This window comes from Sorex fumeus, unplaced genomic scaffold (genome assembly GCF_029834395.1).
Source record: "Sorex fumeus unplaced genomic scaffold, SorFum_2.1 ptg000044l, whole genome shotgun sequence".
In the NCBI taxonomy this organism is placed as follows: domain Eukaryota; kingdom Metazoa; phylum Chordata; class Mammalia; order Eulipotyphla; family Soricidae; genus Sorex; species Sorex fumeus.
The window spans coordinates 31,741,973-31,757,003 of record NW_026606101.1 but is presented as its reverse complement, the minus strand read 5'-3'; the positions used below and the strand labels follow the sequence as shown (position 1 = coordinate 31,757,003).

The 15,031-nt window shown below is 37.4% G+C and overlaps 1 protein-coding gene across 3 annotated transcripts in view; it reads left to right on the top strand.

The window, feature by feature from the left end:
* The window catches only part of TASP1 (taspase 1), a 326,252-nt gene that overhangs the window by 64,311 nt on the left and 246,910 nt on the right, over positions 1-15,031 (top strand). For all 3 annotated transcript variants that reach the window (XR_008793468.1, XM_056121835.1, XM_056121834.1), the window contains exon 6: positions 9,668-9,752. Coding sequence is in view for 2 of the 3 variants with exons in the window: in XM_056121835.1 (XP_055977810.1) it covers positions 9,668-9,752 (85 nt within the window). In the remaining variant the exon portion in view is untranslated. The remainder of the gene's footprint in view (positions 1-9,667; positions 9,753-15,031) is intronic.

Sequence of the window (15,031 nt, the reverse complement as noted above, 5' to 3'; positions counted from 1 at the left end):
CTGATTTTCACAGAGAAACGTTGGGTGGTTTACTTCCCATGGATCACTTTGTATATAGAGTCCTAGTTCCCGCATACTCGAGCTGTGCTTGTAGAGACTTCTGGTCACCGGGGTTCCATCTGGGGGAGACGGGATGGGGTACCTACCTCATCTGGGACTTCCCGATGATCTCGGCTCTTTTTGGAACCTGTTGTTTTTTTTTTTTTTTCCTTCGGGATCTGTGGATCCCGCCCTCCATGTTGTCCTTCTCTACAGCTGAATCTTTTTTGGTTTTTTGGATCACACCCAGTCGTGCTTAGAGGTTACTCCTGGCTTTGCACTCAAGATTTATTCCTAACTTTACTTGACGGACCATATCAGATGCCAGGAATCGAACCCAGGTTGGCAAACATCCTACCTACTGTACTATTGCTCCAGCCTCTTAATTTTTCTTTTTTTTTTTTTTTCCTTTTTGTGTCACACCCAGTGATGCTCAGGGGTTACTCCTGGTTTTGCACTCAGGAATCACTCCGGGCGGTGCTCCGGGGCCCATATGGGATGCTGGAAATCAAACCCAGGTCGGCTGCATGCAAGGCAAATGCCCTACCTGCTGTGCTAACGCTCCAGCCCCGATCTCTTAATTTTTAATTTAATGTAGATAAAAGCCACATTAATTGATACAATTCTGAAGTTGAAATTGATTAGATAGAAAAGCTTCAATGTTAAAATTAATGAGTATTAAATGAGCCGGGCAAGCTGCCGAGAGTATCCCGTCCGCATGACACAGGCTGGCAAGCTCCCCGTGACGTATTTGGTATGCCAAACATAGTACACAGTAACAAGTCTCACAAGGAAGACGTTACTGGGCCCGCTTGAGCAAATTGATAAACAATGGGAGGATAGTGCTATAGTGCATTAAAAATCATTTTTTATGTGAAAAGTTTTATATCTGATCACAGGATTATTAAGTCCTTGTCTAAGAATTTTTTTTTTTCTTTTTGGTTCACACACAGTGATCCACAGGGGTCACTCCTGGCTCTGTACTCAGGAATTACCCCTGGCGGTGCTCAGGGGACCTTATGGGATGCTGGGAATCGAATTAAATGCTCTACCCGCTGTGCTATTGCTCCAGCCCCTCTAAGAATTTATTAAGCTGTTTGTTACTAAGTTGAGCCTTCTGTGTTGTTATATTTGTTTGTTGAGTTAGTTAGCTTTTTATACGTTTTTAAATAAACTGTGAAAGAGCTATAATAACTTTCCTCTCTCACCTTCAGAGATTGTTTTTGTTTTATTTTGGGGCAACAACCAGTGGTGCTCAGAGATCATTCCTGGTGGGCTCCGGGGCCATATAGGGTGTAGGGGGTTGAGCCCAGGGGACTCACCTGCTGTACTATCTCTCCAGTTCCCACCTTCAAAAATTGCATTTAAAATATGAGTTAGCATATTCTATTAATGTCATAAGAATTTAAAATACAGAAATAGCACAATTCTTATTAATAAGCAATTTATATGATGTAAATTTTATCTTGGAGCTTCTAAATCTTTCCATCACTCTGGGGTGGAAACATTGGGGTGTTTCACAGACCCAATGCCCATATATATATATATATATATATTTTATTATTAGTGAGGCATATGAGGTACAGTTGTAGACTTACAAATTTCTGTGCTTGGGTTTCAATTATACAATGATCAAATGCCTATCCCTCCACCAGTGCCCATTTCCCACTACCACGGATCCCAGTATCCCTCCCACCCCCCATCCCCCCCATCCCACCCTGCCTCTGTGGCAGAGCATTCCCTTTTATTCTCTCTTATTGGGTGTTGTGGTTTGCAAAAGAGGCAATGGGTGACAATAATGTTTGGTCTATAGTCTACTTTCAGCATGCTTTTCCCATCCTGGGAGGATCCTCCCAACACCTTTATTTGGTGTTCCCTTCTCTATCTGAGCTCGCTTTTCCCCTAGCATGTGTGGTTGGCCTCCAAGCCATGGAGTAAAAATCCTGGTACTAATCTCGGCCATTCTTAAGTGTTAGTCTCCTATTTTGTTACTTTATATCCCCCAGATGAATGCAATCTTTCTATGTCTATCCCTCTCTTTCTGACTCATTTCGCTTAGCATGATACTTTCCATGTTGTAGCACTTGTATGTAAATTTCATTACTTCATCTTTTCTAACAGCTACATAGTACTCCATTGTGTAGATGTACCAAAGTTTCTTTAACCAGTCATCTGTTCTTGGGCATTCAGGTTTCTTCCAGTTTCTGGCTATTGTAAAGAGTGCTGCAATGAACAAACAAGTGCAGATGTCATTTCGACTATACTTTTTTGCCTCTCTGGAATATATTCCCAGGAGTGGTATTGCTGGGTCAAATGGGAGCTCAATTTCTAATTTTTTGAGAATCGTCCATACTGTTTTCCAAAAGGGCTGAACCAGTCAGCATTCCCATCAGCAGTGAAGGAGGGACCCTTTCTCACCACATCGGCACCAGCACCGGTTGCTTTTGTTCTTGTGGATATGAATGCCCTTATATTTTTAAGTAGTAGAAACATAAGTTAGTGTGGTTTTTGTTTATTTGTTTTGGAGCCTCTTAAGTGATGCTAGGAGGTCCTGGGTCAGCCAGGTCGGATGTTCAGTGCAAGACTCCTAGTGCTGCTTGCACTGGGCAGTGCTGAAGACTACCCAGGGCTGCCCCCTGTGATGCTCGGGGGGACCCTAGTCTCCCAGGATTGAGCCTGGGTTAGGTGCTCGCCTTAATCGCTCTATTTCCAATCCCCTAGCATGTTAATTGATTTTTATTTTTTCTTGAAGTAACTTTGCTTTATAACATATAAACTTTCTAGTGGCATGAAAATGCGGTTTTTAATTTTTTTTTTTCTTTTTTGGGCCACAACTGGCTAGTTGTGTTCAGGGACTAGTCCCAGCTAGTTGGTCAGGGTACGAGGCTGCACCAGTGGTTGGATCCTGTCCTCCCATATGGAAAATGTACATACTGCTTCCCCCCTTTTCTTTTTTCGCTTTTTGGGGTACACCTGGAAATGGTCAAGGTTTCTGACTCTGCACTCATGGATCGCTCCTTGTAGCTTAGGAGACCGTATATGGTGCTGGGTCAGACGAGTGCAAGGCAAGTGCCTTACCTACTGTATGCTGATCTACAGCTCTCAGATTAGCCCTTTTGGCCTGCTCCTCATCTCGGAGACTGCCTTTTTCCTTTAAATAGGATATGCTAGGGATTTCCACATTAATACATAAAAAATATAATTGATATTTTAAAATTTCAAGTAGAGGGGCTGGAGCAATAGCACAGCGGTAGGGCGTTTGCCTTGCACGTGGCCGACCCGAGTTCGATTCCCAGCATCCCATATTCCCAGATCCCAGCTTCCCCTGAGCAATGCCAGGGGTAATTCCTGAGTGCAGAGCCAGAAGTAACCCCTGTTCATTGCCAGGTGTGACCCAAAAAGCAAAAAAGCAAAAAATAAAAAATAAAATAAAATTTCAAGTAGAGTATAAATGAAATTCACAGATTCTTGAGCCATACCCTGATGATGTTCAGGGATTACTCCTGGGTTTGTACTCAGGTATCACTTATGGTGGGCTCTGGGGTGCTGAAGAAAGAACCCATGACAGCTGCATGCAAGGCAAGCTCCATACTTGCCGTACTATTCTTCCAGTTGCAAGCTTTATTAATTTTTAAGTGTAAAGTAGCCACCAGGACAAAACATTAAACATTTCCATGCAAAGTTTAATTTACAGTTTCATTAATTATGGATACTTATTTATGTCCACTGTACCTCACTTTCCCCCTTTACCATAGGTTGATTTTCCTGTTCCTGAATTTTGTATAAATGTACTCACATACTTAATATGTGTGCTTTCTTTTGCTTACTATTATGCCTATGAGATTAGTCTGTTTTGTTACAGTATTTAGGCAAAATTTAAAAAATTCAGTGCAATTTTGCTGCCTGAATATATCATCTTGTTTATTCTCTCAGTAGATATTCTAACGGTTTTCAGTTTTGACTGATAAATCTTTGCATACCTAAACTTAAAAGGTAGCTTTAATCTTTTTTTAACCGTCAACATTTAGCTTTGTTATCAAGCTTAGTTTAACTTTAGTATATGTGGAATAGGTATCAATCTTAATTTTTTTCACTTACGGTTTTCTAAATGGTTTATTGTAATTGTCAGTGGAAAGAACAACCCTCTCCTCACATAACTGTATTATAGCATCAAGGGGTTCTATGTGTCAAATGTTTTGTCCCTGTATGGTTGAATCTGTGTAATAGATCTGTTTATTGTGAATGCGACACTTTTGCTTTAGCTTTCTTTACATTGTTCTTCACATCTGTGAAGTATAAGACTTTCTCCTCCTCCTCTTCTTTCTCCTCCTCCATTTCCTCCTCCTCCACATCCCCTCCTCTTCTTCCTCTTCCACTCCTGCCCCCCTCTCTCCCCTCCTTTCTTTTTTACTTAAAGGTGATGTTGGCTATTTTAGGTCTTTGGCTTCATGAAATGCTTAGAATTTGTTAATGTTCATAATTAACCCTGATGGATTTTGATTGGTATTAAAGGTAAAGAATAATTTGTATTCAGCTGATATCTTAAATTGAGTCTTCCATCTTCCATCCCATGAACATGAAATATTTGCATTTATATGTGTTGTTCACTTTTAACATTTTATGGTTTTCTCTGTAATTATCTTGTACTTTCAAAAAATTTATAGTCTAAAAATTGCATTTTTGATGCTATCACTAGGTACATATATTTAAAAAATCAATATTCAGGTATTTTTGGTTGTACTTTTTAAAAAGAGGAACTATATTCCCCCCTTCCCTCTCTTGATATGTTGCAGTGACTGGGGTTTGCACAGATGTTTAACTGAGGTGCTCACAGATGCATGTACTTTTTTCAGTTGCATTGTTTGCACTTGTGCTCATCAGGGATCACACTCTTTATTTTTTATTTTTATTATTACTATGTTTTGGGTTTTTGGGTCACACCCCATGATACTCAGGGGTTACTCATGCCTCTGCACTTAGGAATTACTCCGGGTGATGCTCAGGGAACCATATGGGATGCTGGGGATTGAACCCCAAGGCAAACACCCAACCCAATGTACTTTAGCTCTGGCCTCGGATCACACTCTTTAGTTGTAGTGCACATACATATTGTAGTTTTATTGCTTGCCAGCAGTCACTCACTTTCACTTTAGTTGTTATGCTTACATACATGCTTGTTTATGTGTGCGTGTATGTGTGTGGGGGGCACACTTCTTGCCGTTCACCCATAATACATCTAGTTGGGATGCTTGCTAGAGATTGTACCATTTACTTTGGTGCTCACACATGCAATGAGACCAGATATTGCCATTGGTGCTGGCAGTTTCAGACAAGTTTTCAGTCCTAAAATGCAGAGTGCCAGGATCACACTTGGTGCATGTGGCACATCAGGGATCAAATAGGACGTCTCACACTAGCAAACCATTCTTTCCTGGTCCACAGTTTTTATATTTATTATATTTTTACCTCTATTATAAAAAGATAGTGGGTTCACCTATTGACTTTGACTGGATAGTGATTTTTGTTTGTTTGTTTTGACTTTGGGACCGCACCCAGTGGTGCTTGGAGGATCATGCAGTGCTGAGGATGGAACTTTTTTGCCTTTTGCATGCAAGCCCAGTGTGAAGTCTGCCAAGCTTTCTCTCTAGTCTGGTGTCAACGTGATGAATTTACTTATTTCAAAAATTGAAAAAGTAGGTCATTTCTAGGCTTTGTCTGGATAGGGCACATGCAGGGCAAATGCCCTACCTGCTATACTATTGCTTCAATGGCTATGATTGAAACATTTTATTTTACCTATTTTTATGTTTTATTTTGTCTTCTTTTCCATTACCATTTGTTGTTGCTGTTTCAGTGAATGAGAGTAGTTACACACTGGTTGTGGTGCTCACTGGTGGTGACATTCTTTTTTTTTTTTTTAGGCTTAACACATTAATAGTTGTGATGTTTATTAATGGTAATGTAGTTTAATTGTGTGTTTGCACATAGTTTTGATGTTCTCATTGTCAATTGTGATACAAGCCAGGGACTACATATTTTAGTGGCAGTGCTCACACTTAGTTAATTGCAGTGAATATGAGACTGCATATTTATTTATTTTTTTAGTGGTCAAGCAGAAGTCCAAAAGGTAATGCCACCTGAATTGTACTTGTCATGTTGGACTTTTCTGGAGATGAAACTCATGATCTCCTGCATGCAGAGCAGACACTAACACTAATCTATATCCCCAAACCCTCTTGGTCATGATTTTTAAATCTCTCTATATTATGCTGGACTTGATTGGTGATGTGTAATATTTTGACATTCACAGTCATGTAATAAATGGTATCTCATGTTTTTTATAAAATTATTTTCAGATTTGGGAATCGTTTCATAAAATGAGTTTGGAGGGTTCTTTGTTTCTTCTGCTCTATCCACTGAACTTGGTAAGGGTGTCAGAGCTCACTGGGAATGGTGTAGTTGTATTCTCTACCTGTGGGGTAGAGAAGTTTCTGAGTTAACTGTTGAAGTGAGAGAAGGTCGTTGTCCCTGTGTGAGCAGGAATAATCCTATGGGTCACAGATGGGTGCAGAGATCCAGAGACTGTAGGAATCAAATGTTTGAGGTGTAGCATCACCCTACAAGATGGGGTTTTGGTTCCCAGAGAGCCTCCCTATGAGACACTTGTATATATGCCTATGGGACTGAAGAGAAATTATGTGCATTTGTGACATGGGCTGGGCACAATCTAGTTCTTCCTAGGTTGTCAGTGATGCTGCTGTAGCCTGAATCAGGGGATAAACTGTATCCTGTGCGCACATAGTGCTGGAGAATATAGTGCAAGCCAAATAATGGAGAAAAACTTGGTGTTCCCCTGAAAACTGCTAGCAAGTCACCCATTCCTCCTATAGCGTGCCTCCAGTGCCCTCTGCTGACAAAACTCACCACAATGCCAGCTGGCACAGAAAGCATTTAAAGGGCCTGTATCCATTTTCAGAGCTCAGGCAAGGAAGGGTGAATTTGTAGCTGAATAGTAAGTAGTAAGCTGAGAGCTGATAGAATTTTGCCTTTTCTTATTTTTTTGAAGTATCTGTATCATGTGTTGACTATCCAAATTTGTGGGGTTTTTTTTTGTGTGTCTGAACTTTAACTTTATTCTGTTCCATTCACATATTTGGCTTATTTTTTTCCCCAAAACCAAACTCTTCTAATTACATTAGCTTTTATAAGAAGTGCGTCTTATTGATAGCTCTCTCATATCTCTTATATCTTGGGAAAACTTTTGAAGTTTAGAGGCTGTATAGATTAAATTGTTGTTAATTTGGGAGTTATTGGTGTTTTTACAATATTGAATCCTCATTTAAAAATTTTATTTACTTTTGTTATTTTGGGCCACACCTGGTGGTGCTCAGGGGTTTCTCCTGGCTTTGCATTCAGGAATTACTCCTCGCCAGTTCAGGGACCATATGGTCCCTTACTCACAGCACTCTCTCTCTAGCCCCTGAATCTTCATTTAAAAAATATATTATTTCTGGGGCTAGAGCTATAGCACAGTGGGTAAGGCATTTGCCTTACACATGGCTGACCCAGGTTTGATTCCCAGCATCCCATATGGTCCCCTGAGCACCTCCAAGAGTAATTCCTCAGTGCAGAGCCAGGAGTAACCCCTGTGCAATGCTGCGTGTGACCCAAAAAGCTATATATATATATATATATATATATATATATATATATAATTTCCTTAAAAATACAAAGATTTTTGGATTTCTTTGTTATATGAATCTGTGTATATGTGTGACAACTTTTTAGAATTTATGTTTCTAGATTTTTTTTTAAAAAAAGTCAATCAGCTGATCTTGATCTGAGTTTTTGTTTTCTCTTTATACCCCACAATTGAATTTTTAAAACTTTTTGAAAAATTGACAGTGTCTTATGAGGGTCTCTAGGTTTTTCAGAAACTAATTAGAATGGCACCTTCAACCTCTGTCAGTTGCAGAGAATGAAACAAACATGTAATGAGACAAACACAAGCTGTCTTAGGTTTAGGGTCCCCTGGGCAACCATAAGTGAGCACACGGGCTCACTGTTTATTCGATACAGTATCACTCCTCTCCCTTGGTTCCCAGCACATGAATTATTGTTTAAATTGACAGAGGCATTAAGAACACTTGGTAAGCACATCAAGCATCAGTGGGTCCATTAGAAGCCGAGACTGGAATAGTTCTCAAAGCCAGTCAGCAGGCACCTTAAAGTGTAAAGTCATGACAGTTTCCTGTTCTATTTTTGTCTATATTCTCCTCTACATCTAGAAAACCCTAAACCGTTTTATTCTTTTCTCTCCTGGGTCCATTTTTGCTGCCTGTTTATATTCTAAGACGAAGGCTGTTCTGCCCAGAATACTATACAGATCTTGGCTTATTTTTTTCCCAAAACCAAACTCTTATATCTCTTACATCTTAGAAAAGATATGGAGGAATGATCTTCCACAAGATTAATGATTAGGGAAATAGTCTCTAGATTTAGCTGCTTCTGTTAAAATATCAGTGCTCTGAAATACCTTAACTGTCTGCATGTTTTCTGACTAATCAGACAGTATTCATAAGTGTACCTGATTGAACTGAGTAATTAAAATAATCTGATATATCTAATGGATTGGTGTACACAGTATGTACTCAGTTACTCTCGCTGTTTTCTGTTATCATTGGCATCATATTTCTCAGTGTCATTCAAGCACTGATTTTCATACTTGTTATCCTGCTGGCTCTTTTTCTTCTCACTTTTTGTATAATGTTTTTCCTTCTAGAAGCAATCTGAAACTCACTTTAGGTTACAACCCTGCACACAGGTGACCTTATCTTTTTCCTTACCCAATTTGTAGGACTTCCTCTAACTTGCAGGTGATGTTTAAACATTTTTTTTTCTTTTTTTTATTAGTGAAAAACCATGAGGTACAGTTATAGGCTTACAAATTTTGTGCTTGGGTTTCATTTTGACCATTAATATTTCTTTTCAAAATACATTTGAAGCTGTTTGTAATTGTGTTTATTCATTAGAAGAATTTAATGATCTTATGATTGGTAATGCTTGAAACATTTAGAATGTAAGAGATGCTACATTTTTTTTTTCTTTTTGGGTCACATCTGGCGATACAAACGGGTTACTCCTGGCTCTACACTCAGGAATTACTCCTGGTGGTGCTCGGGGGACCATATGGGATGCTGGGAATTGAACCCGGGTCGGCCATATGCAAGGCAAACGCCTTAGCTGCTGTACTATCCAGCCCTGAGAAGCTATATTTTTAGTTAATTTCTTTTCTATTCTGAGAAGAATTAAAAAGAAACCTAATTTAAATATATATATATATATAGAGAGAGAGAGAGAGAGTTCCAGTTCAATCTGCTGCTGCAGCACATGACAAACATGCAAACATGCATTTTAATATTTTGCTTTTCTTACATTATATGTCCATGTAGTTGCTGATTTAACCCTTATTGTTTATGTGGGTAAGGGATTTCAAAGAAGAGTTTTCAATATTTTAATTTAATTTTATTTTTGGTTACATATTTAATGTAATATTTGTTTCAGTTACAAAACTGAGACGCAAACTTGTGATTTTCTGACTTCATTTTCTTCCTATTTAATCTTGCAGGAATCAAGAATCCTGTCTCAGTTGCAAACAGACTCTTGTGTGAAGGACAGAAAGGAAAGCTTTCGGCTGGCAGAATTCCTCCCTGGTAACCCCTTTGTTCTACCTGTTTTGCCCTGGGTCTTTGGTCTGTAGTGCATGCAGTGTCTGAAGCCTGTTTTATTCACAGAAGGTCGATGCTCTTGGTTACACACCAGCAATAGTTTACACACCTCTCAATTTGCTTTTGAGAGGAAGACATAATTTGTTCTTTGATTCCTTTGAACGTTTTGCACACTTGCTAGAGTTCAAGATGGAAAAGAAAATTATGGATTAAAGCAGAAAAAAGTTCAGAGTTAATTTTTGGTTTCATCCTTGATTATAGAAATGTTTTTTGCTGTTACTTTGTGCTAAACTGTCTATTGCAACTTTCAAAATGTTATGTGTTCAAAAAAAGTATCTAAATTATTAATTTTGAGAAACCCATATAATAAAAACACTTATTTTTTATCCTTTGAAAAAAATGCATTGAGATGTTACATCTTTTCCTTTCTAGCATGGCATATGATTCTTTATTAAAAACCTGAGATTTCCAGATATTTACAAGACCATAAAGAACATTGTAAAAACTTTCATGAATCTGTCATCAACTCTAATAAATAAGTGTATTTGCTCTTTATCACACATCTTAATTTTTTACTGGAATATATTAAAGCAAATACCTGACATTATATTTTAGCCATAGATTTGTAAATATGTTTGTAAAGCAAAACCATTCTGTTAAAATGCTTAAAATATCAACAAATACCCTTTAATACTCAATATGTGTTCACCATAACTGTCTGTGAAGGTTACATTAGTGTTCTGTGTTGAAAGTTGTGACAATAACATGTAGGAATTATTTTGTTATAATCTAATGTTATAGAAAATAAATATCTGTAGATTTGAAAACTCTTGAAATCTTTTATCCAATTATATATACATACATATATACATACTCTGAACATTCCCAGGAGTAATTCCTGAGTACAGAGCCAGGAGTAACCCCTGAGCATTGCCAGATATGACCCAAAAAGCCAAAAAAAAAATTATTCTTAACAATTGAAGTAGGAAAAGTGATAAAAATTCTTGCATATATGTATGTATATACCATACACATATATATGTATATCATCTACTTCTCATGTGTTTAGTTGTGGTACCAGAAACATCATTTATAAAATCTTTTTCAAAGACATAATTTTAAATTTTATGTGTTTTCAATAAAACAAGAATTAAAAAAATGGAAATCCGACTTCTTGACATTATTTTAAACAAAGTGTTTGGTTTGGGGCCAGAGCGATAGTGCATTCGGTAGGGCTAGCACATAACCAACCCGGGTTTGATCCCTGTTATTTTGTATGGTCCCCTGAGCACTGCCAGGAGTAATTCCAGAGTACAGAGCCAAGAGTAATTCCTGAGAATCATTTGGTGTGACCCAAAAAATAAAAAAAAATATTATTAGCAGTTAAAGTAAGAAAAGTGATAATAATTCTTACATATTATTTTCTCAAAAATTGTGTTAAACCCATGCTATTTTTAAGAACTGGTAAGAAATCTACGAACTCATGATTTCCTAAGTGTTTAGTATATTCAGAGTCTTACTATATCTACCTTTGAGGGAAGAAGGTACACAGAGTGTCTCAGGATTTATATTTTTTTAGTGTTGATGTAAACATGACTTTTCTTTCACCATATTTACTATAGAGCTGAATTAACCCTTCTTAAATCAATTTACTAGAGATGTACTTGGGGTAGAGCTAGCAGCAGGTAGGAAATTGTTTCATTTTGGTTGACAATAAAAATGACATAAACTCTAGAAAAAGATATCAACTTCATCTATAACTGTTTCGCAATTTCATTTGCATCACAACTCTTCACGACACATAACAAACTGATTGTTAAATTTATATAAAGGGAGAATAATAAATAAAAGCCAAGTCAGTTTTGAAATAGAACAAAGTTGATCTTAGCTAACAATGCCATGGTATACTACACTGTAAGGGGTAGAAAATATGATCAGAAGCACAGAACTGGAGATCTAGAAGCAGATTAGATACAAGGGAATTTTGTTGATTATACTTGTGTCCTGTCAAAGCATTGTGTGGAAAAATATGATGTATGAAATAAATTCTGTTGTGACAGTTTGACTTGGTGGAAAAAAGTTAAGTGAAGTTTCTATGTCGCACTACTTCAAAAAAAAAAAAAGCTTAGGGGTGGGGGAATGTGCTTTGGAATGTGTAGCCCATTCTGATACCGATACCCTGGACTTAATTCCTAGCTCTGCAAATAAATTAAATTAAAATTAATAAATAATGCTCAGTGAAGAAAAACCTTATGGCAGAGTTGGGGCTATGGGCTTGGGGTGGTGAATAGGTATGGTGTGATAATACTGTATCCCTAAAATTTACAAACATTTATATTCTTGTAAAGCATTATTATCTTAGGGGAAAAATGAAGTTCAGATGTGAAGGTGAAAAAGTATAAATATACACAAATTTTTTTGATAGTTTATATAGTATCTATAACTGACCTAAATCTGGCTGTAGTATCAAAACCTTACTTAAACTTATGAGAAGCTATTTCCAATCTTTATTTGTGCTAAGCTTTTTCATATCTTTTGGATTTGGAATTGAAAATAAGATGTTGAGGATGATAGAAACAATAAATAGCAGGAGCTTCCATAAATTTAGATTTATTATTAAGGATCAGATGAAGCATGCTCTCTCTCTCTGTCTCTCTCTCTCTCTCTCACAAGGCAAGCGTCTTGCATGCTGTCCTATCACTCTGTTCCCTCCCCCCATGACACTCTCTCAATGTATTTTTCTTATTCTTTCTTTAAATAGCATTTAGAATACATAATTTAGAATACATATTGTTTGTTCCCATTTTATAGATAAAATATTTTTAAAAATATGAGAGATTATGTTTATGACTGTGGGTTTTACAAAGCACAAATGAAGTTCTCGAGCCATTGTGTCAACTGAAGATACCATGATCAAATATTTAAAGACAGATGTCCTTTGAAATTGAGAAAATTACTTGCAGTATTGATAGAAACAAAAGATTAGTGTCCATAGTGCTTAGTAATTATAAAATCGTTGGACAGAAAGAGAGCACATTGGTTAGTGTGCTTCACTTGTCTGTGGTACAGCCATAAATTACTTTTGACTTTGGAAATGCTTAATAGCAGAACTGTCAGCCTTAAATGAGCAGAGCTGTTAATATAGTGCCTTGCGCATGTGATGTCACCGGGAGTTGAACTCTTAGCAGTACCTTTGCAGTGCAGGCACTTTAAGCCACAGCTTATTTCCTGACCTTTTGTGCTGAGGATTTTTAGTTGGAATCAGTGTTTATAATTTTAAATGCTCCTCTTCCATTGTTTTTAGAGATGATCTTACACTATTCCTTATGTAGTCAATTGATATGTGATTATTTAATTTTTGGCTACTTTTCAAATTCTATTCTGTGTCTAAAGAGACACTAACCTAATACAGTGTTGATTTTTTTTCATTTTTTTCTTTTGGTGCCTCTGGGGATCAAATGTAGGACTTTATGCATGCAAGATAAGTGCTCTATCACTGAATTACATACTCAGTAGTGTGTAGTTTTCTTGGGGGAGGGGAGAGTGTAATTTTAGAGAAATATGAGGAGGTATCAGGGGGTAGAGAGATAGAGGGAGAGAGACAGACATTGACATGTTCAAGAGAGAAAGGGGCTTTGTCAGAGGCGAGAGAGCTGAGAGTTCACATCTCAGCTTGAAATGCTGGTGCTTCCTCCAACTGGAGAATGCACCCAGCTGGTTGATTTTTGACTCTTAAAGCAACAATTGCATTTCTGTCGAATAAATCCCACTTGGTCATAATTATCCTTTTTATGCATTGATGGACCGGTTGCTAATATTTTGTATTTACATCAATATATGTTTGTGAGAAATACTGGTTTCTGTTCTTTCTTTGTTTTGGGGTTGCATCCAGCAGTACTCAGGGCTTACTCCTGACTCTGTGCTCCTGGATCACTTCTGGGGGCGCTCAGGGGACTATATGGGTTGTTTGAGATCAAACCTGGATCAGCCACATGCAAGACAAATGCCCTAGTTGCTGTTCTATTGCTCTGGCCCTCTAGATTTCTTATAATGTCTTTGGTTTGGGTTCATTTTACTTCTTGGATGTGTTAAATATACATTTAATTAAATTGGAAAATATTGACTTCAGATTTTTTTTTGATGTTTTCCTTTGTGTCTCCAGTTACATATATATCTGATCTCATGCCTACAGATCATTGATAATGTGTTACTTTTTTCTACTCATTGATAATTGTTTCATTTGGAATGGTCATAGATTTTTAAAAGTTTTCTGTGGACCGGAGCAATAGTACAGTGGGTAGGGCATTTGCCTTGCACACGGCTGACCCGGGTTCAATCCCTGCATTCAGTATGGTCCCTCTGAGCACTGCCAGGAGTAATTCCTGAGTGCAGAGTCAGGAATAACTCTTTGACCATCTCTGGGTGTGACCCACAAAAGCCAAATAATAATAAAAAATGAAACAAAAGGTTTTGTACTTTTCCGATATGAAAAATACACTAGATTAAGAAGTGAATTCCTTCTAGTTTATTTTTATATCTAACATTATAAGTTTTATTTTCAGAAGTTAATTTGTATATTAAGGTAGTCTTCCATGTTTTATTTTCAGAAGTTGATTTATATAATAAGGTAGTCCAAATACTTCCCCAATCAATAAAGTTATAATATAACTTATTAATTCTTTCATCTTGTCATTCGATGGAATAATTTCTATCTTTACTCAAGGTTACATTTTCATGTTTCTTTGCATGCTAGGTCATCTTTTATTGTGTTCAGGTTTTGAGAATTTTATCCTATTTTGTGCTCTATATTTTTGTATTTTGGTAAATGTTCTTTTGTTGTTGCTAATTTTGGGCTACACCTGGCAGCAGTGCTCAGGGATCATTAGTGGCTCTGCACTTAGGGATCACTCCTGGCAGGACTCTGGAACCAATGGGACAACAGGGATTGAACCTGGGTTGGCTGCATGCAGGGCAAACACCCTACCTGCTCAAGACCGTGATACATATCCTTGAGCCTTTTTACTAGGATGCTATTGTTTGGTTAGATTCATTCTTTTAAGCTGTGCTTTTTACTCTGTATCTTGCAATTTAATAAACATTTTCTTTTGCAGTTAGTGCAAAATCTTTCTGTATAGTAAAATAGATGCACCTAGAATAATGCATTCTTATTTTAGTGGGAGCTAGTACTGTTTCTGGCCCTCTGTGAACTTGGAGATTGTTTTCTCTAAAGATTTCCTATATCATTCTTCCCCAGACTTTAATTG